At 42.2% G+C, this 25766-nt stretch overlaps 1 protein-coding gene across 2 annotated transcripts; it reads left to right on the plus strand.

Annotated features, from left to right (window-relative positions):
• The first annotated feature begins 2732 nt into the window (after positions 1-2732).
• Positions 2733-24430, plus strand: LOC108765116 (uncharacterized). 2 transcript variants are annotated; one of them, XM_018513680.1, is made up of 4 exons: positions 2733-3226; positions 3615-3840; positions 15820-16253; positions 23751-24430. In XM_018513680.1, exons 2-4 carry the CDS (start codon positions 3714-3716, stop codon positions 23928-23930), a joined length of 741 nt encoding a protein of 246 aa, XP_018369182.1. In that variant the 5' UTR covers positions 2733-3226; positions 3615-3713; the 3' UTR covers positions 23931-24430. The 2 variants fall into 2 exon arrangements, with proteins under 2 accessions (XP_018369182.1, XP_018369181.1); XM_018513679.1 differs by having other exon boundaries at positions 2733-3840.
• The last annotated feature ends 1336 nt before the right edge of the window (positions 24431-25766 follow it).

The following is a 25766-nucleotide window of genomic DNA, read 5'->3' on the forward strand; positions in this document are numbered from 1 at the left end:
TCAACACTTAAAAATTCATTATTACATACATTGTGCAATATTTCGTAATATACCAATTGAATTTTTTTTCTTATTGTCTAACATCTCCAAAAACTCTTGTACGTAAAAATTATTGCATGGCATTAAAATATTCTCCGAAGTTCTCGCAACTAAGTTTAACTTTGTTAAGCGAATCGACTTCTCGTACAATGACGGCACAATCAACTCGTCCCTTCCTAAAGTCGCCTCTTTAACTTTTACGTACATTAAGACAATTGGCTTCGTAGAAGTGGAGTCTCTCATAACGAGCAGTTCCTGTAAGACGCGCGATCAAGTTCGCGTATCGATCCACCGCGAGAATCTCTGGTTTAAGGTTCCTCCGCTGAAATTTTCGCGCGCAAAATTATCAATGACGACATTGCACCTATTTGACGCGACGCGATATCTGTTGCATGGGAGCCGATATAAGCATCCATCGATAGCGACATCGCCATTTCATCGAACTACGGCCAGAACGCGCACATCTCGACACACGCATCGACTCCGGTTTCCACGTTCTACACAGTGGTAATGTCATCTCTCTGTAACGTCATCCCCGACGCACCGAGATTCACCTGGCCTTTAACTCCCACATCCGATATCCAATGACAACGTCTCTCCATGCACTCCACTTCTGACATTAATCTGTTGTTCTCTCCCTATCTCTCTTTATCTTTCACTTTCTCTCTCCTCATGCTTGCATGCACACGCCAAAGAGACGTCGATCGCCTATCGATTCAAGTGGTGCTCACGTTCACGCTTTCGAGATTGTTTAACACGCTTCTATTGTAACGCCGGTACGACGTTACGTTATGCATCAATAAATTCGTAGAAGAGAAGTGCATTCCGTTTTTTCCGTCGATTAATTAAACTTCAATCTTGTTTCAAATGAAATTGCGTTTCCGTGTTTCAAGTGTTAAAATTAGATCTCTAAAGATAAAGCGAAAGAAAGAATGCGTGATACATTTTTGCGACTCTTTATTCTTAAACGTGTTAAAAATTCCTAAATTAAATTTCATTGTACAAGTGCGCGATTAAAATTTGCGTGAATTTTACGTACGATAAATAAAGCAACATTAACGATAATATAATGACTTTTTCCTTGATCCACGTTGAATGTGTGATTCCGTTTTTCACACTCGTCGTGCACGCCCTCGTGCAAGCCAATATGCTCATATTTATTTATGTAGTCGCGCTCTCGTGTAGCCGGCGCACGGTGCATCGTATGCATCATGAATCAGCGCGCGCAATGGCAACGTATCGTATTCTTGTTTCTCCGTTTTCTCTCCCATTCATCGATTGTACAAAAAAAAAAAAAGAACTTAATCGTAGCGATGCCGCGAATATCGTTCGCATCGTCACAAATTATCTGGAAATTAAGCATTTGCAAGTTGTCTCGTGTTCGTTTCGCTCATCCGTTCCTAATTAATTATGAGTATGTCCGAGCTCATTAATTCGACGTGTTGTCATAAAATTGATCTTTGACACTGCAGACTGATATTCATTATCGCTCGAGCGTCTGTTGTTATTATTATTATCACCTATAAACGAGTGAACGATATCGAAGATAGCATCGCGTTAATATTTATCAAGAAAATGCCACCGATTAGTTTATCGTTGCACGAATCAAGATTAGTATCCATTTAAATATTTTGCAATATTGAAGAATTTTGTTAATATAAAAAAATTGAGAATCAATAAAATGGGATAATTAAAATTAGAACGAGAAACGAAGATACATCTCGCACGAGAGTAACATTTTTTTTTTTCTTCAGTTTTCTTGGGAGTTTAATTTTAACGGTGGTAAAGTAAACGTTTGCGATTTGCGGCTGCACCCCCACCCTTGTGCGGAGCTCGTACTTGGTCGCGTAAACTGCGCAGTTGCGCTCGAGTGTCGTTTTGTCGTGTCATACGCGCCTTTACGGCTCCGAGGTGCATGCGAGCGCCGTATGCTCGTGTGCGTGGCCTCTCACTCTCTCCTTCGTCGAGATCCCATTGCTACATGCTACACGCTCCGCTGTATCCCGAGACTGTGTCGCGCGCACCACTGAGTTGCACTTGCGTCTTCCAAGCGCGAATCGAGTCCCTCTCATATTAACATTTACTGCATGAAAAGTCGTAGAAAAATTAAAGCCAAAAAAAAAATATATAAAATGTTCAAGAGAGCGAAAATCATAAAGAGAAATATTATAAAATATTTTATATGATAGATTTTACGCTGAAAAATTTTTGATACCTAAGATTGAGATAGAAAAAGTAGGATAAAAGAAAAAAAATCTGTTTTTATTTAATATTTTTTCATAATGTTATTAATCACATATCTCTTATTGATAACGTAAACGTTCATAGTCTAAAGATGCAATATCTTAATACATTAGAGTATTCTTCGTACGTGGATACGCCGTGGTGTCTGACGATTGCAAAAACATGATTGCAGTAAATGTTAGCGTTCAAACGGATCTCACTCGCAGCGTCCGAAGAGCAAGACAATGTATTGTCACGCTCCCCGAGCGTTCCCCACCCCAAAGTAAATCGGCTACCCTCACCGCCAGTTTATTTCCTCGTCATAGGTTGCGCGCGCACGCACCCCCACCGTTCGACCAATCGGTCGCGCGGGTAAAACGGAGTGAGGGAAGAGCCGGTTGCTGCCGTGAGGCAGAACGTGCAGACCGTGGCTGTGAAAGCACAGAATCATTACCACACCAGACCTCGAGGAGAACAGACGTGTTTCTCGTTTATCCTGAGCTCAGTCGAGATCTCGTGTCGCTTCGTATTCTCGTCTTCTCACCGCTCCCTGTTGTACGCGCACCGCTCAAATACACGCGTGTGATATATTGCGCCTAAGTGGCCAGCGGTGTTTTATTTGCTCGTGCAATTATCGAATTAATCTCGATCGGTCATAGTGCAATCCCGAAAATTTTCCGGAACACCTCACGTGACCGTTCGCGCGAGATACTCTCGTGATCCGCGGAGCCATAGGGCGACCCCCCTGTATGTGTTACATCTTTACGAGTGACGTGAACCAACTGGTGCAGCCGTCAACCGGACAACTGCGGGGACATTGAACGCGACGATCACGACGCGTCCGTGCTCCGGAAATTTCTCTCAGAGTCACGAAAATTCTGACGCACGTGCTCCATTGACAGTGCATTCGAGCAGCCAATCGACAACCGTGACGAAGGACAAGTTTCATACGCGTTCTCAGCAGGTGATTGTCTTAAAGCGAGAGTGATCTTTCTTTTTTTTTCTTTTTTTTTCCCTTTTTGTTTCGAGAACGTTCGATGCATGGACAGTTTCATCAGAACTTCGAAAAAAATTTTGTTCCGAGAATCGTCTGAAAGGGTAGAATAATAACATTTACGGAGGGTCCGCAGCGTGCGCGCGCGCCACGTGCGATCCGGGATGTTGAGCATTGAGAGCCGGTAAACTTAAAACTGTTCACGTGCAGCATTTCTAACGCGTTCACAATTCTACGACTTACAAAACAAGACCAAGTAGAAACTCCGAACAAGGGGGAGGGGGGGGTCTTTGAAAAGTGGAGACGTAGACAGTGAACAGTGAACTCAACAACAGAACATTGCTTGGTTCGGTTACAGTGCATCAACTCCGGGCCAGGCGGGAGTGGTAACGAGCTTGGACTCGGGCTACAACTGTACGCAATTGCTCCGATCGTAGAATAGACGAGAGAAGACACCATGGCGATACCGTTTTTGCCCAACAACGACGAGAACACGTCGTCGGAAGAGCAGCTGATGTATCAGCTGTATGTAACCCTGCACAATGCCCTCCGGAGCAGGAACGCCCACCATCCGTCGCGAAATCGTGAGTTGTTCGCATTTTTAGATAATGTACTCTATGTAAGCGAAAACTTTATTTACGCTAGATATCCATACCTAGTCTTTTTGGTAGAAAGAGATAGAGAAGAGACGGAAGATAGACAAAATATAGAGGAATGATTGACAGATTGCCCCATGTATGAACATGTTTTTGACCGAGCGTGCGCTCGCTCCGAGATTAATAATAAAATGATCGGAGATAATCGATAGGTCATTGCGATAATCTTGAAATTGATAGCGAGTTTCGAAAAGAGTTCAAAAAGATATTGATATTCTCAACTGTGAGAATAAAATTAGATTGATTTAATTTTTTCGAATGTATTGATGGACAAGATTTATCGATACGATAGTTGGAAGAGTATAATGACCGAGAGTATAATGACGAGACTAATGATAATCGTGAAAGACGATTTACTTACTGATATTTATGATGGCGATTATAATGTGATATAAAAGATTATGATGAATCACATCATCCCTTTATATTTGTTAGTCGCGTTATTGATGATAACATGCGATATTATTTGAAATAAAGCTCAGCATGTGTTTTTTTTTTCGACTTTTTTAGACTAGATTGTTTAGACATTTACGTATTATAAAATAGCAAGCGAACGCAAAAAAGCGAACGAAAAAATAAGCGAAATGAGACAGAAGTCTGTTATTATATATATTAAGAATATTATTTTTTATATTATGAAATTAAAATTATATAATCAAAATTGTGTGCTCAAATAAATGCTCAGTTTATAAAAATTGGAATAAAAAGTCCTTGATTTATTCACAAATCATTACGATTTTATAACCAAAGTATTAGCTTTATTGTTAATTGCTAATGCTATTTAGAACCTCAAAATTATCTGATCATTGAAAATGTTTCGTTGACGATTGAGATAAGTAAGCGGAATAAAGTCGGTCGATAGCATCTCGGCTAGAATTCTGTAGTGCAACACGTGGTTGCGATGGGGAACAATTCGGCTCAGCGCAAGAAACACGCGAGAGGTCCGCGCGTGACATTTTAATTCTTGTGTTCAGAATGATTAATTTCTTACGCGTCGCAAATAATTCATACGAGCCTCTTCAAGAGAAAGGAAAACGTCATGTATGTTGCGAAGATATTAAGTTGCACTCTTATTGTAAAATTAGCATCAAAAATACTATACTTAAAAGTAACTAATACTTGTGTTCCCAATCTATTCTTTATTAAATATAAGTAAAATTTGAAATGAGTTAACTATATTAAATTATTATATATTTATTCAATTATATTTGCAAATGTAAGATAAGTAAAATAATAGTTGTATTTTTTTCAAGTGCCTTATTTCGAAGAAGTTAATTACCGAAAATTGGGAGACTTTTGATTTTCTCTCGATATTACACCATATTGACAAAAATGATATCATTAATCGAGGTCATTGTCCCGCTGTGAATCATCGTCGAAACATTTCGTTTGGTCCAAGGAGCGAGTTCTGGACACCTTGATTCTCAATTTTGCGCAATGCCTCGAGCGTACGCCTTTGACGTCAAAAGTGATAGCGCGACAAAAGCCGCAAAACCACTCTGGCATTCTCCGCAATATATACATATATATATTATATTCTGCGTGTGTGTACATTTTTTTTAATATAACAATATCGCGTGATGTAACTTTCTAGCAAATGTTACATCAGCAAAAAGCAGCAAGTACTATTATTTTTATTAATTTGATTAAAATGCGTCTAAAATGTGTTCTTAATTTTGAAATAAAGATAATTGAAAGATCGCAAAATTCTCATATTTTGTTCATGAAATAAATCTACAATGTAGGTTTCACAATTTAATTTCAAGTAACTTCCATATTGTAAGAGACGGAAAAATTAAATAACAAAGCCTATCGAGATTCAAACTTGAAATCCTTCACTCTGGTATTAAAGCTATTATATATCCATAACCGCTTCGCTACTCTTATATAGCTATTACAATCTCCTATCAATATCAATACTTAATCGACCTTATCCTTCGTACAATGTCATAAATATTTACGTTATTGTTGACATAAATTAATTTTTCTTTATTTTTTGAAATTCTAACAATATCAATACTTTCAACTGGAAAATATCTTCTAGTAATAATAGCTTCTAGAAAATAGATACGTCGTGACACATCCCATCGTAAATTGCATGGTAATGTTTCTACATTCGTGATTTTCATTTAAAAAAGTCTTTTACAAATCTATTTGATCGTGGAGAGACGCACAAGATGTTTCTCGAGAGATCACGATGGCTCATATTCGGCGCACAGTAAAATCCAACTTTACGAGAGTGCAGCGAGAAGAAGGAGAATGGATTGTACGCAAGTAAAACAGATGTAGTGTGGGTGTAGAGCATCGAGCAAAAGAAAGAGAGGGAGAGTATGGCAGACGATGTCCGGCCATGACCCTGCTCCGCTGGTCGTGCCTCCTTTACAGAGAAAAGAGAGGAGACCGGAGAAGCGAGAGGAGGATCTGCGAGAGAGAGAGAGAGACCACTGGTCAGCCACAGCACACGCAGTAAAACGCGCTATAAAACGCGATGCAACGCAGCCTCGGCCGCGACCAAGTCCGAATCTCGGATGTCGATCGTACCGGCGCACCTCGCAGAGAGATTGCGGCTATCAACCGCAAGTGCGTGACATCATCGATTGCTCTCTCTTTTTCTCTTTCTATCTTCCTCTCTCTTTCTCTCTCCCTTTCTCGCCAGCGTACGCCTCGCCGCTCTGTAAATCAAGTAGAAAATCCACAAGAGCCGGTACTCAATTCCCGATGAAGCGCCTCGGTATAAGGCGCGGAGTGATTCTGAGCGATCTTCTACCCAATAAAAACGTTATTACGGCATACGCTATCGCAATATATGTAGGAAATTGCTGTCGCGCGATCGATCAATCTGCCTGAAACTATAAATCTTTAATATTGGATTCTAACAAGTGGATCAGCCACTGTATGATCGAAATTTTATTGAATGTAAGGAAATTTACTTCCTTCATTATTTAACCGCACTGCGCTGCGGTTTAATCATTTCGATTGAAAAGTCCTTATAGAAATTGTTACAATAATATAATTTTACGTAAAAAATATATTTCGAGGTAGAGATACGCGCGTGCGGTAACGCTTACCGCACATTACCGTTGTAACACTTCGCGGCTATTTGAACCGCGCGTCGTTAATGAATATCGTTGGTACAACGAATAATTTATGGAGATTTAATCTTTCGACCGTGATGGATAATGTAATCCGCGGATAAATCCCCCGCTTCACATTGTATAATATATTTTATTGCATTTTGCTCGCCGCGAATAAAGCCCGTGCGTCAGGTAGAACGTAATTACCCGTGCCATGTGCAATAATCAAATCTTCAATCGTAATACATCGTTTTAATGCGAACGCACGTTGCTCTTATTCCGCCATTCGCGTAATTTTCATTTACTACGCTCGACGTTACAGTCAAATCGCATCATTTTATACTTTATCGGTCGATTTCCGAATGTTGAAAGTTTAATCCAATTTAGAGTTTTTATCCATTTTTTCATCAACACGTATAATTGTATGTAAAAAAAATTTATCAAAATAAAATTATGCACATTTTACCTTTTTCGAAAATGATGAAATTGATTAAGATAAGAAATTTAGAACAACAGATGTCATCGAAAGACAAGTAAGAAAATCAATATTCTTCAGTCATTTTACACGAATAATATTGAAGAAATAATTTCCGTTGTGCAATTGTACCGATATACACGTCGAGCAACGCGAGGACTCCTTGGTCTATCTTGCGCGCGTTTAAATCACACGTTACGATGCTCGGACCCATTATTTCACGAACGGAAATAGTGCCGGGCCGCGTGCACGTTGCACGGGGGTCAATAACCATAGTTGCCGCGCTTTCGCGAGAGAAGATGCAGAATTGCCGCGGCGAGCACTCGCGTGGTTGCATCAAATCGGGGGTTGTTATTTATAGGAACAGCTGTGGGCATTCCCGCACCGCGCAACGCAGTCTTCTTGTAATATTTGCAGAAAACTTCCCCCTCGTCATCTCGTGCGCTCACGCGCGAACGAACGCCTCGCGAGAGTGCGGCAATCGCGATTACGCGCGCGTCCCAAAATCTATTTTAAGGCGACCACCTCCTTCGGCCCTTTTTCAAGATAGGATCGATCCGGACGGGGCGTATACTCTAATGAGACGTTTACTCGGAATTTATCACGAGTCAGATTAACTTGTTAACACGAAATACCCTTGATACGACAAAATTTAAGTATACTCGTATCAGCGAAACACCGATTGCCGAACAGATTCCCGAAATGATTGAACGAACGGAGTTCGTCTTGTTTAACCCTCTCATGCCTTTTTCCCACTAGTCGCTCGATAAGACGAATCGAATGATCACAATCTCTCTAATCGAAGGAGTTTGATTTCTCGGTACGAGAAAGATCAGGTGACTTGTAACGTGATACGCACTTGATACTGAACTTCATATTATGTTTCTCTCTCTTTCTCTCTTTCTCTTTCTCTTTCACGCACGCACACATACATACGCACATAAACGCACTCGTAAACTGTCTCATATTATCACAGTAACAACGTAACAGCTGCTCACAATTTTGGAGTAAAGAGGTCGAAGTCACGCTTGAAACTATGTTCGAATATTTCTCATTAATAAATTCTATAGATATATATAATTATAGAAATTGTTAATTATATTGTTAATAATATTATGTCACATCGTGGAAAACAAGTAAGGAATCATCTTGGTCGGCGACAAGCCAAGCAGGAAAACTTCGACTATGACTTGGTTGATTTATCAAAGATATTCCACTTAGTAGACGAGCGATCGATGCCGTCGGGATGAGAACAGTGACTCGAGTCTATAGACCTTATGAAATATTGAAAGGAATTCGTCATTGTAGACTGCCTGGTCTCTCCCGCGACCGCCGCCTTTCCCGCCATTCATACTTGCGAGAGCGACTGCTATTGACAGAATTCTTCAAAAATTCATCGCATCCCTCACTCGGACGGAGACTCCAATCTCTTTCTGTCCTTCTTGCCCTCATCGGCGATCCGTTATCGTCGCGTATAAACCGCGCTTTATCTCGTCGCAAGGCAGACACTCGAGGGCGCGACGTCGCTTCTTTTTATCTATTTGCCTCTCGAGTTTATCGAATTTCTCTCTCTCTCTCTCTCTCTCTCTCTCTCCCCCCCTCTCTTTCTCCTTTTCTCTTTCCGATCTTTCGCATTTTTCTGTTGGAGACGCCTCGTTAAACGTCGATAAATCAGCTTTGTACGCGCGAAAGAGAACGTCGGATAAACGATAATAAACGCGCATTCTAGCGGTTTCCGCACGACGAATAGATGTAGACATTTAATTAATTGTCGATGATCATTGATCGTTACGTAAGCGTCGATGATCGGTATAAAGAAGTAATCATTGGACTTTAGAATTACGTAATATCGAATTAATCAGAATAGTAATAAAACATTACTAGTCTGCATTTCTTTTGTTCTTTTATTACTCACTGTATATTATTGTTTTAGTTTTTATAATGATGTCTAAATAAGTTATTGTAATTACATAAGTATAATACACATTACGATGCTAATAATACCAGCATACGTAAGTAAAATACATATGTAAAGTATAGTGATACTAAGCGGAGGAACTATAAAGCGTAAAAGTATTTTAACAAACTTGGACACAATTTTTTATTGTCGTGATATCTAAATAAATTAATACAGAACTAATTTTCTTTATTCGTTGAATTATTTATTACGGACGTGCTCGCAACTAATGAGAGCGTTGTTCATATCTCGCAAATGAATATTTATCTTCGGTAGGCGCGTCATTCCGGTTTGTTAATTAGGACGCTGATTGAGGTAGTCAACAGGCTCTCTGCGAATTTTGGCAATCTCCTAACTACCTGCAATCATTAATATTCATACGGAGGATATCCACTTCGCCACTTCTCTTACAATGTAAAGCATTTTTACGATCCCTTGAAGCCCTGCGTTTCTGGTAGACCGGATCAGATAGGGGCACGCGTATCCACCGGCTCATGAAATTCGGCAGATTTTATCTACGCGGGCTCTCCTCTTGCGCCTGCGGTTGCACCGACGCATATTATAAATTTATCGCGGTCGGTCATCGAAATTTCATCGAGCGTGAAAGTCAAGTGCACTCGGGATCCTTCGTGCACGCCGCGGAACAAATCACTCTCTCTCTCTCTCTCTCTCTTTCTTCTTTTCACGCGCTTACAACTCTTTACCTTACATATTTCTTGCCTTCATTCCTTGCTATCTGCATCATATCAATTCCGTCACTTGTTCAAATAACTTAACACGTGATTCGGTCAAAGAGGCGCCGTGTAGCGTTTTAATTAAAGCTCTACGTAATTTTTAAAAATAACCCCTGTAGCCTGTTGACGTTATCCTCTGTGCATTTTGATGAAGTATAGCTAACTGAAGGCTTAGTCCCCCAAGGTTCCCAAATACCACGCTGATTAATGCGCTGAGCTCGCCCTCGTGCGATCTTCGCGCTCGACACTTTGCAAAGTGCGCTCTTCCCGAGTCGAAAATAAGCGTTCGCTTACATGCTGAGGATGATGAGACGATAAACACTCGCAATCGTTTGAATTCACTCGTAACGAGAAAAGCGATAAAATAATCCTCATAAATTCCAGAAATTTACGTTAGCATCGAAGATGACAAACATAAAAAAAAAATCGAGACGCTTCAATCGCGAGTGCATGAAAAATTAATGTTGATGAAAACAAGAGGGACAATTCGTGAGACACGAAGCGAATAAATATTACGCTCTTTTATTGCTTTGTCTTTACCTCCATGCATGAGCGATGGGCACGAATCACGCTCCGCGAATTTATCAGGCCTGAAGAGGGGAAGGGAGGGGAGGTTGAAGCACCGTGACGGAGGACTCGTGAGGCGAGCGGGCGATAAAAGAACGAGACAATTGCGAGGGAGTCCAACGGACGCGCGGGATGGAAGGAGGAGGAGAGGGTACTTTATTTAATTTTCGCGACTCACGAAACGCATTCTGCACCGCACGTGTCCTGGAGTGCTCGAGGAATTGTACCGCAGATCGTTACTTCTTCGGCGAATCGCCCTTCGAGGAATCGATTTCCGCTCCGCGCGCACATTCGCCCGCTATGAAACTCGTCCGATTATTACCGAGGACTCGCGGAATAATGACGGTGGCCGAGAGCGACCGTTGCGCTAATAATTGTGATCCAGTTGCGCCGAATCGATGCCGAAATTGTACCCACTGTACAAGAAGTTACGAACCGCCCGAAATACAGTCGTGGCGATTGTTGTAATTTTTGTTCGGTAGTTTTTTTGCCGAAAGACTTAATCTCATCAATAAACAATAAATTAATCGTGAATAAAGATGAGAACGGTTAAAAATCGTACTACTAACGCGCGCATATCGATTCTGTCTGACACCGTTTAATGGTATAATTCTTCATCAGCAGAGTCGAGACGTATTGACAATTAATTAATTACATGATTTACAATCTGCATTACTGAATTAATAATGTATTCTATTAAAGCAGCAGCTTTCATCGCTTTGAACGAGTAAATTTACATATTTCTAAGTTTATATTCTTTTCAAATATAAAAATATCGTGTAGTCTCAATAATTATCGACAGAACGACTTAATCACAAAGTGAAGCAATAACTGTGTGTCACAGAATTCTTTTTAGCCATGTATATGTTTTAAAAATTTTCAAAAATAATTAATCTTAAATCAAATTAATGCATAATCTTACTTTACTCGATCCCCGACATTATTTCGATATCGGTTATATTATATGAAATGCTGTTCAATCTTCAATCGTGATCGGCAGAATAATTTAATCTCAAGTGCAATCGAGTTGGGCAAGACGATTAGTTATAGAAAATGCGTGCCTAATATCGCCCGCGTCGTAATCGCGCGCGGTTGGCGCAACAATATATTGCAGCACGTGTATTTTTTAGCATTTCGATTGCGCGGTATCGCAATAATGGTAATATTGTCAGCTCGCTAAAATTGTCGGTAGATAATGACGCTTCTTATTAACCAGTTATAAATGCAACAACGTGTATATGTACGCGCCGCGGGCCCGCCAGACCGACCTTTTTGTTCGCTTCGCGATCGATCCACGTTGCGCATCGTTACGTGTAACCTTTCAAGTGGTGCGCGCGCTTTAGAGAATCCGAAACCAAATATACATTCACGTTACCCGAGTTGAATTTGCAGTAAATTGCGGAAATCCAGGGCTTTTGCTTGAAACGTACGTTTGCCGCGACGTGTATGCGCGCAAATTGTCGGCTGTACTTCTAAAAAAAATATTAATTTTAATATTAAATACGTACATTTTCATTAGCGATGAGTCGTATTACAGATTTTATTTTAATCTTGCCAAATATAATATATTTACTAAATATTAAGATATATTTATTTGGTACTCTTCTTTTTAAACGTCATTTCTTTTTAAACGTGATTCATTCTCAATGTATCTATCAAATAGAAGAAAATTCATAAGAATTCTTCGAATGATATAAACGTCGCATTTAAAAGAATGCTGATCTGCGTTTTCGACCGATTAGACATCGCGAGACACGCTTATATCGACGTGCGATCGACGCCTTCCCGAAATAGCAAAATGACGGTCGAGCTCCGATAAATATACGAAACGACGTAGTTACAATTACCATTACGTATATCTGTCGCTCGTAGTTCCATTGTTCCGGAAAAGCGTGTAAAAGAATAGCGCGATAAAAAAAAGTGCGGCAGCGAGCGAGCGCGCGAGCGGCCGAGGTGCATTTTACGCATTCGCGTGCGTGTGCGTCGCTGTGCAGCTCTGGCACGGCCTTGAGAGGGGTTCTTTGTGCGGTTCAGCGTTCACTGCAGTTCGCTCGCGTACGCTCACACAATCGCGAAACACGGCCGCGCGCGCGTACACCCACACAGTTAAAACTGGCCCCCGCCGTTACATACGTACACTGTAACAAGTTGCGTTGCACTTATGTACAAAGGGCGCTCCATGTGACTCACGTGCTCGCATATGCTACCGGCGGTCTCCGTCCCTCTCGCTCTTCCTCCCACTGTTGATCTTTCCTCCTTTCCCTCCGCGTCCTATTCTATTTATTTCTCTCTCTTTCTTTTTGCTTCTTTCTCATTCGTACACACATATATATATATATATGTACCCACATACATATACTCGTAAACACATTATACATGCCGCGTTTCTCTCTTTCTGCTCTCTGTGCTTTTCTCTTTGTCGGTCAACGTCTCTATCCCACTCCACCGTTGGAGTGTGCAACATAGCTCGATCCAGATATACACACCGAAGTGCACACACGAGACCACGAAGAGTGCATGCGGGTGTTGGCCACGTGCGCGATGCACTTTTTGCTCGCGGGGCAACCTTCGCCTTTTATGCGTCGTGGGGCGCGCGGGGCCGCGTTGGAACTTTATACCCTTTTCAGTGATTTGCTATGACGAGCTTTTCGGTATACGCCGTTGAACAAAGGTAATAGGAAAACTGCGACAGTAAGATCACCACGTATTTTTTGTTAAGTGGAAATGCTTCGTCGAACTTTTCTTTGATAACGCTGATTTAAGCAGAAACGTGTAATAAATCGATTGTCTCTCTCAAGACTTTTGTAATATTCCTTGAAATTCTCAAATTAGATAATTCTTAAAATATAAATGTAGTTTTATATAATCTATATGCTATTTTCAACAGAAGATTATAGCTTTTGATATTCGCGTGTCAGCCAACAAATCGATTAGAAACAAATTTCGAAACAAATATATAACTCCGAATTACGGACAACTATCGCCAAGTTCTTTGTAAAATCGTACGTAAAGTCGCACATACTATAAAGACATAAATCCTTCAACATCACGAGTTTGGCATAACAAATATTGAATTCGATTATTATAAATCTCTCTCCGTAAAGGTTCCAGCGTGAGCGCGGGTGTTCTCACGCGGGAACCGTCGAGTGACATTTGACTGGAAAAACAGGTAGAAAGCCAACGGGGCGTCGATGCTGCATCTCTACGACGCATATATTTTGCAAGCGGTGGAAAGCGCGCGAGCGCTTGGCAGTATCTCTCTCTTTCCTTCTTTCTTTCTCTATCCTTCTTAGTTGCAACGACCGTTGCTGCTGTTGCAGCGCTCTGCAGCAACGAAGATTTCGCGACGGCTTTAATCGAATGCAGGCGATGACGATGTGTGTGCCGTTGCACAAGTGAAAGAGCCCCGAGCCATTATAGACGTTTACTCGAAATGTCAAGGATGCAACCACGTGTGCTTGCGCGGGAAGACGACGGAAAGACAGAGAAAGAGAGAGAGAGAGAGAGAGAGAGAGGAAAGAAGGAGGAGACGAGACAATGACAGCCGCGAGGCTGCGTGGTAGAATTGTTATTTTGTCACGCATGGCTTGTACGACGTCCACGGTGCGAAATGAAAAGTGGCCATATCTAAATGTTTCTGGAACTCTACGGTACGATGAGCGCCTTTCCGCGGGGAGCCGCTTTCACTGCGGTCGGAGTCGTGCGATGCGCTTTCAAGGTTGCAACCGCGGAGTACAGGAGCATGATATCGTGATTTATGTTTCGTAACACGCGACAAGTGTCTTCTCGATGCGTTCGGTTATCTGTAAGAAGCAAGCATGACGTCAGCTTGCACGATTGATATCCGATTCCGATCATGAAGCGATATTTATTTATATATAATTATAACTCGGTTGCATCAGACAGTATTAGGATTCTTTTATTCTCGAACCAGAGGAGGGATGACGTGGCCGCTTAATAAAACTGCTAGTCGATGACATGATAGCGAAGAGGAAGATATATCTGAACGTCAAACAAGCGACGACATAAGCGCAATGGAAAGCGTGTCACTTGGTAGCGGGAGACAGCGCGTCAAGACTTTATCGTTGAAGGACTGCAATGTTCTACGAAATCGTAGCCGCGGTAAATAAAAACGCGCATACATATCCAGACAGGAGACAGGCAGTCTGCTGTGGCGCATGGTGATAACGCACGTTTTCCAAGCGTAGATATTGATGTATATGTTTGTCGAGCTTGGAACAGTTGATTCCAAGGCCTGACGCCTATCAATATCTACGATTGTCAATGTCGTTGTATCACGATCGACATAAGAAACCTTATGCGCAATAGTTTAACAGACGTGATCTTCACGCCAAAGAAACTGTAAACACTCACATGTATATAATTCTGATACAGATTTATATTCTAATTAAAGGAGTTTATTTTTATATCTTTTTATTTCGAATAAGAATATTTCTAATCGCTTATCCGAGAAATTGGAGCGAATGTCATACCTAAGTTCTTACGACATCCAAATAGAAAGAAGTTGCACGTGCCCAAGGGTATTCTCTCGTAATGTGCATAAATGTTGAAACTATAAGGAGAAGGCTGTTGGATCACCCAATATAAATTTTAAAACGATCATTACCCAACAATGTCGTTCTTGCCATATTCGGACTACGTTACCTTGCAGCGTGCACTTAGTGGCATTAAATCTTATATACTTCGCTATGCGAAGTAACCGTCTCAGCACACTCCGGTCACTGATGATTTGCCATTGTGTAATGTAATTTGCGTGTAATCAATTGTCGTTATGAAGCGTGGCGATACGAGCGGGAAATGTTATTACCGTTCGTTGGCGGACGGTAGTTATAAAATCGCGGTCATCGTTAATTCAAGTATCACGTGACATTGTTGTCAGATAAATGTGTTCGAGACGAAAGAATCTCTTAATTATGACGTACCAGCCGATCGATCCAATCATCGCTTCTTCTCGACTTCCGTCTACGTTAACATAACAGCAATCTGTTTCGCGATTATCTTCGTATCGTACACACTCAAAGAATAGAAAAATCTTTATAGAACGAATCTTGAAAAGAGTTTTCCTCTTTTGTTCCATAGATCGGGCGCCGCGTCGATCCGGTTCTGGGTCTCAGCAACCTCTGGTGATCTGGCTGCAGCCCGGCAACGTCGAAGACTTGTCGAGCTTGCCGCTACCAGACCTGGTGCAATCGGCCGTGGATCAGCTACCACCGCCGTCACCCCACGTGACAGTTTCTGTCCCTAGCAGCCCGATGAGAGACGCGACCTTCCAGTTCCCTGAGTGTAACGTCAACAGCAACGGTGCACCGTTGCCGAGCCCAAGGCCACGGCCACGAAGACGTTTCGCCTCGGAGAGCTCCGTCATGGAGACGGGCCCGACCGAGGTGAGCAACTGCAACGGTACCACCTGCCGCTGCCACCTCGGCCTGATCCTCAACGAGAGGCAGTCGTGGACGAGCGTGGGTGCCAATCTCAGGAACATCGCCGGTGATTTCCACGCGTGCAGGACCAAGGTCAGTGTTACATGCCAGTCACGCGTCGTTACTTCGCATTGAGATCCGCAATTCCGATTCGATCGAGTAGCGGGGGAGGAATGCAGATTGCGGATCTCAATGTGGAGTCACGCGTCTTTTCCATAATATAATATATGCATTCCTCCCTCGCGATTCAATTGCATTAATATAACGGTATTTATATCGAGAATGATTACAATATTCTAAATAGTATCTATAAATATCTGTGCGTATCAAGTTTCATGCTCATTTATTATTAGAGATTAGGTTTTATTTTTGAGTCGGGTTATGGACAATTTTCAACACGCACCGTTTTATCGCTTTTATCTTCGCGTCGTCGGTACCACAGCTGATGGCGTAATACAGAAGCGTTTATGGTAAGAGGTGTACAGGTGTAAAACGCTATGCGTAAAAATTGTACGGCACGCGTTTTGCACACACAAAAGCCATCATGTAACTTTTCACTCCACGCATCGCAATTTCATCTTCCCCATGAAGGCTTTTATTTGTCATAAAGTTGCCCTTGTGCCCGCGAGTATTATAAAATGTAACACGAATGCACGACAAAGAGTCCTCCGAAAGGTTAGTTTGAAATTTTGTTCGCCCTCGAAATCCCTAAATTCCTATCGCTTAATTTACAAATTATATCACAAGTTCCATAAACGTATACGTGTCCTTTATTTTTGTGAATGTTATAGATACTCTGCGGATCTGTGTAAACTTTTTCAAGACATAACCGAATCCAAAAAATATTTCAATCCAATATAATTAAAGTTAACGTTTTCTTTACTTATTCGAGTATTTTATCATCTCTGAATTTTTCACAGAATTCCTACATTAATGTAATCTGATCAAATCTGTAACATTATTTACCTCGATGAACCGATACTCTTTCACGAGTATCGATTTTGAGATAGACTAGTATCCAGATTTTTCTTCTGATATTCAGGATTTGATAGCGCCATGAATGATTGAATATCTTTCATTCCGCCGCGAAACTTTTAGGCGCCTCACCACGATGGAGTTTGCAGTTAAAGGTGTTTCTTCTTTAAGAAAGATAGAAACTATCGTCGTTGCGGGGTCATAAACGCGAATTTAGTTATATCAGGGTACCAGCGATGTCCCACGAGTGCAATAAATATCAGCTCACCACCGTCGAGACGTCTAGTATTGCCCCCCGTGTGTATGGCCCGGGTGCCACTAGCACTTCATCAAAACTCCACCCGTCCCCTTCCTTCCCTCTCGTAGTGGTCGTTCGATCAAATATGTATCGCGGACTGATATGGTCCTTCTCTGGTATTTTACGACGGTTCTTTTCTTGTTCGCGGAAGAAAGAAAGTGGCGATTGGGAATTGGCTGGCGAATAAATAGAGAAATGCGAATCGAAGATATATATTACGAACATAGAAACGTGCACGATGTCATCATCTTCGAGATTAATGCAGTAATGAAACATGTCTATGATATCATTTTGATGGATTGACACTCTATATATGCGAGACTATATTCCTCGCTTTTTTTTTTTACTAAAAAGAAGTAATACCTATCATCCATGTTGCGGATTAATTATGAATATCTCTCTTCTAAAAATGGGAAACTCATTAGAGAGACGAGGCAATCCTTCTTTCTTGAATATTTAAATTTCAAACGCTTATCCAATTATGAATGCAATTTCCTGTTGTCTATTATTAGTCAAGACAAACATATTGCGCGATCAATATTATGCTGAGTCGTTTCATCCGGCTCTCTGTAATACGTGAAAGAAACGGGCATAGTTAATGCGGAAAGTTTCCGATTATTGTCGCGACAGTTACGAGATACTCATTCCTTCGTTGAAAAGACTACGGAGGGTCGTTCGATCAAATATGTATCGATGAACGAGAAAATTCCCCTCGGTTTTACAATGACTCTTATTTGCGGTTGCGGATTGAAAGAAAGTGAATGGCAGCAGGATGAGACACTAATAGGAAAAGTAAGAAGAAGAGAAAGTAGACGGGGAGAAAGATAGTAAGAGATGAACAAGGTGGAAAGAGCCATTTCTCTTTTATTCCGCCTCGCTTTTATCCACTTTAAAGGTCCGTCGGCGTGATACCCAATCCCGGAACGTCTAATTATTGCTGGTTAAGTGCCGGTAATTGAAGAGGGGCGAACAGACCCGTGAAATTGAAGAAATCTCTTCGTCTCGCCTGTTCGTAGGAGATCCGACACCGATCAGTTCCTCGACTTGGTAACTCGAGAAGCGTCTTGCTGATAATACGGATAGAGGATCTCCTAGAGCCAACAGGGTGCACGCTTTTCTCTTCTTCTCGAAGAAATTGAAATGTCAGATTAATATCACCCTAGCAACATCGTTCGCGGATCAAAAGACGTACTAACCTTGTGACTAATGACATCTCGTCATATATATCTATATCGTCTTAAAAAAAATTTACATTGAAATTTAATTATTTCATCCTTCAGTAACGTACACAATAAAAGTAATTTGCTTTTCGCGAAAAATTATTTAACAATAAAATGGATTATATTCTAAATGCGTAGGAATAGTTCTCAAAGTGCTCGCCATTGAATTGCGGCTTTTCTAACACGTCTAACAAGCTTTTCGCAGATTTCCGGAAATACGTCGCAAGTGACGGAAACGATCTCGTCTCCCATGTCCCTCTGCGCGCAATAGTCACGGGAAACTACCGATGGCACGGTGCTTTACATATGCATGGAGAGTAAGCGAGCATGTAGCGGCTAAGTGGCCACATCCCCTTACGTGAAAGTTAAGTGGGCATGGCAGCACGAGCCGTGGCCACGGGCCGAGAAAATTATCTTCAATTATCTCGTGCAATCGGAGCTCTCCCCCTCCGCCCACCGCCTGTTCACTCCTACCTCGCCACGTTTTGTCTATCTCGCTCTTTCGATTAGCCTTTCGGCCGATCGTCACTTTTATACCTGCACGGTAATCGAATAGCTATACGCGTTCTCGCCGTGTTTTCGTTGACCTCCGGATAGAGAGGGTTATACACCTGGTAACTCGCGTTTCTATGTAATACAGGATTATGGGTGAGTGGCCGCGCTCGTAAAACGCGGGATATAGTACTTCGACGTGTCAGAAACAGCGAAATAGCCAACTCCTCGTATATCGCTTGGAAAATTGAAGTCAGGCAATTTCCCGTGAGGGCATATGCCGATACATACTGCGTACACTCTACAAAACTCATTACTCACGGAACACGTTAGATCCTTGCTTGTCGAAATTTTAGTTTAGAAGCTCCTAAATGATTCGATCTAATTTGTTTCCGCGTACTCGACAACAAGTACACTATACTTGACGGATTAACGTACACGCGTCTCTGAGACGGATCTCGTGACGAAACGCGCGCTCGTCTGACATTTATCCGTAGTGGTTTAAACGATCTGACCGACGCGCAAATTGATACATTAGTATACCCTCATCGCGCAGCGAGATAACGGATCTTTTTGCGATGGCGCAAGCCGAGGGCAAAGCATGTCGAACCACTGCTAAAAGAGGGAGGGGAGGGGAGCCGATACAAGAAAGTCGATAGTTCTTCGAACCGTAGCTTATGCTCGTTGCACGCGAACCGCTTAACTCTCGTTTACGTCTTATTTTCACCTTCGCTGGTAGATATGTATGCGACATGTACCCGCGACACACCGCACACTCCCGCTATTCCTCTCGCGGAACACGGCTGCACCACTGCGCGTAACCTGCGCGCAAATTTATAACGCTTTGTCACGCGTGCAGCACTCGCGGAAATTCCTGCTTGCCGTTCCCTCGTTTTATTGGAAACGGGAAAATTATTATATCGCACCGCGCAAATATCGCACTGTGCGATTTCGCCCCACGAGGCAGCGATAATTTATATAATACTCATGCATCTTTTTAACGAGACACCTGTAACAGTAATAATAACGATTCGCTTGATAAGCAACTGCGCCTCGTGAAAAATAGTGAAAGTCGCGGATAATTTCTGCAATATGACGGTAACTCCAGGCTGCAACTAGTTATCATGTATGCAAGTGTAGCCGTACTAATTACCAATGATCGACGTTTAATTGTTAGTTATTATCGGCCGTAAGCAACGATATTAACAGTTCTAATGAGAAGTTAATTGTTTATCTACTTTTAAAAACGAGATTGATCTTTCAAGAAATAAGATTGACCAAACAATCGAGCGTAACATGCGTTTTTCCGCGTGCATTGGATTTTTACGACGGTACTTTTACTATCGTCGATGGCTGCGGAAACTGGAGAGCGCATGAGCGGCGTAAGCGGCGTCGCACGTAGATACCGAACGAGCCGACCGCAACTTCTGTTTTCCATCGGCTTTTTCTTACTTAATCTTCGCGGCGAAACCTCGGCGAAACCTTAGAACCGGGCGATTGGCCGTTTCCACGGCAAACCGCGCAATTACGTTGCACAATAATCTATCTTGCCAGTAGTGCTCGCGATCGTAAGTAAGCCTTCTCTATCATGCCGCGGCGCAAGTCCCCGACGACGGTGGAACGAGGATGGAAAAAGAAAGAGCGAGAGGACTAGAGGAGCGTTCGGTTTAATCGCTCGCATCGCGTACTCTCGCGAAAGCCGCTCGTGCGTAATTGTCGATATTTTTTTTTCCAGTCGACCGACAATTCGCGATAAATCGCCGCGAGCGCTGTACGCTTGACTCATAGGCGCGGTGATTATCCCACCGCTCTCTCGTAAATTGATTTATTTCGGGGATTGCGCGATGCATAAATCGAGAGACAGGCGTGCGGGAGTTCTTACTTTATTCTCCAATTGTCTGTCTGTTTTTCTTCGATGTTTTTGCCGGTGCAGCAAACGTATCGATGGCTCGCACGTAAGCGCGGAAATGCAATATATTGATTTTCCTTTCGCGATGCGTATTGAAGAATTGGTTGCGGTCGGCAGTACGAGCAATCACGGGGAAACTTACATTTTACAATTCATTCGTCATAAAGCTGAGTGCGTTGCGTCTTTTCTGCAATTTGCTTTCTAATCTGCATTCATGTATTTTCGTGTACTTTTGATCGCAGTGGTCTTTTTTTGTGCGTGAAATGTTTTTACTGTCATTGATAGCCGACCTCGTTTTCCTCTATTTTTTTTTTCAAATCCGGAGAATTGACTCACGTATCGTGACGACGCAATTTTCTTTGTGTGAACGTACAACACCGTGTATTCTAATTTACATACATAGGTATATATCTCTGGCATTTATCGAATGCGTATAAAAAATGTATAAAAGGGTATATCGCGATATTTCCCCTCTCGCATTAAAATACTAATTAAAAAAACATTTCATGTAAGCTTAATCTTATCGATTTGATCTGATCGGCAAGAGACACTTCTCGTATTTCACTTTCTACAAAATAGTTTTGACATAAAATAAAATAGTTTTCTATTTGCACACGAAGGACGTGTATAGCCAATCGTATTGCTCGAACGTGCGTTCTCTTCCGGACTGCAGGGTTATAAAACGGCGTCACGGCGATATCTCTGTGGTCGTTCATACACGTAGAGGCTAACGACACGTCCGCGGAGAGAGAAAGTCCATCTCGTGGTCTCGATTATACTGTCGCAGGTGGCCGATCGGGGATCCTCGTACGCATTAGACATTAACGAACGTTGATCACGTCCCTTCGCCCTTCGCGGCGACTCGGTACTCACCCCAGTGTCAGTCGTCAAAGCGCGATTCCGCGGTGAGGAAGGGACACTATTAATTGACGAGCAGAACGCTCCCACAAGCAGCACTCTCGCGCCCTCCCACATAATTCTCCCTTAATGTGACGTTCTCGTCTACTCCTCTTACTTTCCGCCCTATCCACATCCAAGATAATCTTTCCTCTCGCGCGCTTATATACGCGCCAACGACGAATCGAATGTTTTTTTCCCGTGCGTGATTGCAAGGGTGTGAGAGAACATGTATTCTCTTTCCCTCTCTTTCTCTCTTCCTCCTTCGTATAGGGTCGAACACTGCCCAGATATTATGGTCATCCCATAAAAGCCTACCACCGCCTTGGTGATTGGGCTTTCCCCGGGCGTTTATTATTGCACGTCCGGTCACGGCGAGTGGATTAAGACGAGACGGGAATCGGAAGTCGCGGGTCGAAGTTGAGATAACGTCGACGGGAGGCGGGGCAGAATGGAGAAACAAAGGGAACCCTCCGGAGTTAATCGTCCTGCGGCAGGAGATCGTTCTTTCACGCGAGATATTACAAGAGCGTGCTATCAAGATTTGCGATAATTTTCTCAGACTTTTGCTAGATCAATGTAATGGATTTTTTATTTCTTGTATTATATTTTGCTCGGGAAAAATTATATCTGTATTTTACAAAAAATAATACATCGAATTATTTCGGCGTAAACTTACACGTTAACCTGCATCAAATTACAAGTTGAACCGATGATGGTAAAAGAAGACTTTCTGTATGAATAATGAATTTTTACGAGTATTATCGCAAACGAATTTGCAAGAAATTTGTTGCAAGGCGTTTCGCCTTTTTGTTTTAACACAGAATTCTTGCGATCCAGCTAATACGCGGAATCATTATACCGGCCTTATCCGAAAGTATCGCGAACTAATTGGGTAATAAGTATCGTTTATAAGTACATCCTAACGGAATTCCTTTTTGCGCGCGAGCGATTTATACGATTCTCGGCACGAAAACCTGCACTGCGGACGCGGCGACTTTACCGATACCGGTAGTCGTAGGTATTCAGTGCAACGGAATGGAAGTTAATTGGGTAATTAGTGCTGTTAATAAGCAAGCTTTAATTGAACCTTTTTTCCAGGTCGCGAGTGGTTGCGCGCGAGAAACGGTTTTCGTAAAGAAAACAGGGAGTCTGAGAGACGTTGTAGACTTTAGCGACGCGATATTTCCCCTCTTACAACGCTGTTCCTCCGTGTAAATTCGTCAGAGTAAAGGGACTCGATAAAACGACCGTGTCGCGTTTTCCTTCTTTTTTTTTCTTTTCGTTGAAGGCTTAGCCGCAAGAGAGTGCCGGATCGTCGGTAATTCCGTCCAATTAGGACACTCCCAATTAGGAACCTTAACCCCGCACATCGACCGTTGTTCCTTCCCATACCATTCTCACTCCCCGGATCTACTACTACGAGAAGAAACTTACGACAGGTCGCCTTCGCCAAATCTTCGCGAGAGTATCGGAGAAGTCTCGTTACGTCCATTTACCGTTTAAATATCCATTCTCACAGAGACACGCATTAACGATATTGCAATCTAATCGTTATTAAGTCTATTTTATTTTGTCTACGTACTTTGTCATCAATATGCAACTCTTGTGTGTGTGAACACATTTTTTTCTATCTTACACTCGTACTCTCCCTAAAAATACATTGTTGTCGGCGGAGGGTTAAAATTAATAATTGATTATCAGTATACTCGAAATATTGAACAAGATTTCATTCTGTTAGAATTGAACAAAGGTATCAAACAATACTGAGCGATGAATGTCGCTGCTTACTGTTGCAGGACGCCGAGATCGAGAAATCGACGCTACCGGTGATCGGTCCAGGTTTGAACGGTCGCAACAGCAACTCGTCATCCACCGACAGCCTGCTGTCGCTGTTGATTCCGACGCCATTACGAGAGACCCTTTGGGCAACGGTGGCTCTATACCTCGGCTGGAGACTCGTCTCCCGCCTGCGATAGATGCGCCGGCGCCCGGTTTCGTCCAACCGTTCTGGGTAATCCTACGGGCTCGATCGTCGATTGCGTCGACGACTAGAACGGGGATATTGGGGGTTTATAATTAAAAGAAAATGGACGGACCGCCAGCACTTCTTTCCGTGTCTGCGATCGCGGACAATCCTGTATGGAATCCTCTGGACGGATCGTTTCGAGAGGAACGAGAAGGAGGAAGAGGAGAAGAGGCAGTCCACGGTACTCTGGATCTCTCTATGTCATCGGATGATGGATTTAATTGAGGTAGAGCGCGTCGAGAAGACGAAACATTCTTTTATTGAACATCCACTCCGATAATATGATTGTAATTTTATATTGTCTATCTTTGTATTTCGCGCCTACGTTGCGCGGTTACGCGAGAATGCGCTTGATCGACTTTGATCGGTTCCTGAGGGACCATGCGACTGCAAATAAAATTTGATATCTTTTGGTCATGACGATGAAAGTAGTGATAATTATTTGCTTCTGCGGCGTGCTTCTAATTTCCTTATAATTGATGATTCTAATTAATTGATTAATTTGATAATTGATAATTGATTATATATTATGATTTATTTGGTAGTTGATAATTGATAATTAATAATTGTAATTAATAATGATGATAATGGATTGATTTTATAATAATTTTTATACAGATGATTGTGATAATTGATAATGATAATAATGATTGAGTTGATGAGTCATAGTTGCTCTCTACTATATGCCTTTTCATCCCTCCTCGGGGACGAACGGGTAAATTTTATATAAAAAAGATCTTTAATTGGGAAGGTTGATTCCAAAAAAAGGTTCTTAAATATTACCTATCTATTGATTAAATCGATATCGATAAGAGAATCGACCATCCTATCTATTCGCTTCATTGCTGTTTGTCGAGAATTGCGTGCTATCGATAAATTATGACTGTGATTGCCGCAGATGACGAAGCGAGGGTTAGCAACGACGGGATAGCGACGTCGAAGTACAAGTGCATTCTCGCGCGATGCAGGAGTTATTTTCGTACGTAGCGCTGTTCGTTCGTGCCGATAGTTGATCCTGCGAATTCGTAGGCGAAGGGGCGAAGAACGGAAACTAGCATTTTTGCGGGGACAGGGGGGAAGATAACGCGGGCGAGAGTAATCGAATTGCGTATTATGTGGCGATCGGACCCGAGACACGAGGAGGGAGGTATGAAGGGTGACGGGGGAAACTAAGGACGAGATCCAAAGAGGATTAAACCCAATAATCAAATGATGATCTCATTACGGATAAATAAAGAGAATTAAATAAAGTAGTGTGATTATATGGGAGCGAGAGAGGGCGGACCACACGCCCCCCAATTCTCTGTCTTCTCTTCGCGCGTCCGTCCCTCTCTTGATCTCGCCAAGATAGAAAAAACTACTCTTCGGTATGTGGCTTGTAGATAACGCGATTCCCCGACCAGTAACGGTCGACGGAGCAATTCTTGTTCAAGATTTTTTTAACGACGCCGCGCCACGATGATGTTTCGCGCGAAGCTCGTTTATCGAATATATATATTTCTTTGAAAAGAGACAACAAAGCTTTTTAATTTTGACAATGTCACGAGCCTAACTAATCTGTTTTATCTAAATTACAATCGATTCACAGTTTATTATAATATAATCGATCGGCCTCGCCAAACATCTACGGTGCGCGTGCGGAATATATGTATATAAAGAGACGTCGAGAGGGATGACGATTCCAAAAATGTTAAGAGGATAGGGGACGAGCGAGGACGTAAGGTGGAGAGAGGGGAGCAAACTTGTATATGCATAGAGGATTTATCTAAAGTAATAAAAACTCAGT

The sequence above is a fragment of the Trachymyrmex cornetzi genome, unplaced genomic scaffold (assembly GCF_001594075.2).
Source record: "Trachymyrmex cornetzi isolate Tcor2-1 unplaced genomic scaffold, Tcor1.1 scaffold47, whole genome shotgun sequence".
NCBI lineage: Eukaryota > Metazoa > Arthropoda > Insecta > Hymenoptera > Formicidae > Trachymyrmex > Trachymyrmex cornetzi.

What these genes read in the sequence shown, in the direction of transcription:
- LOC108765116 (XM_018513679.1), top strand. Translation starts at nt 3,714, where the DNA reads ATGGCGATACCGTTTTTGCCCAACAACGACGAGAACACGTCGTCGGAA. An exon ending in CCACCATCCGTCGCGAAATC is followed by an intron (nt 3,841 to 15,819) that starts GTGAGTTGTTCG and finishes TTTGTTCCATAG; the next exon opens with ATCGGGCGCCGCGTCGATCC. An exon ending in TCCACGCGTGCAGGACCAAG is followed by an intron (nt 16,254 to 23,750) that starts GTCAGTGTTACA and finishes TTACTGTTGCAG; the next exon opens with GACGCCGAGATCGAGAAATC.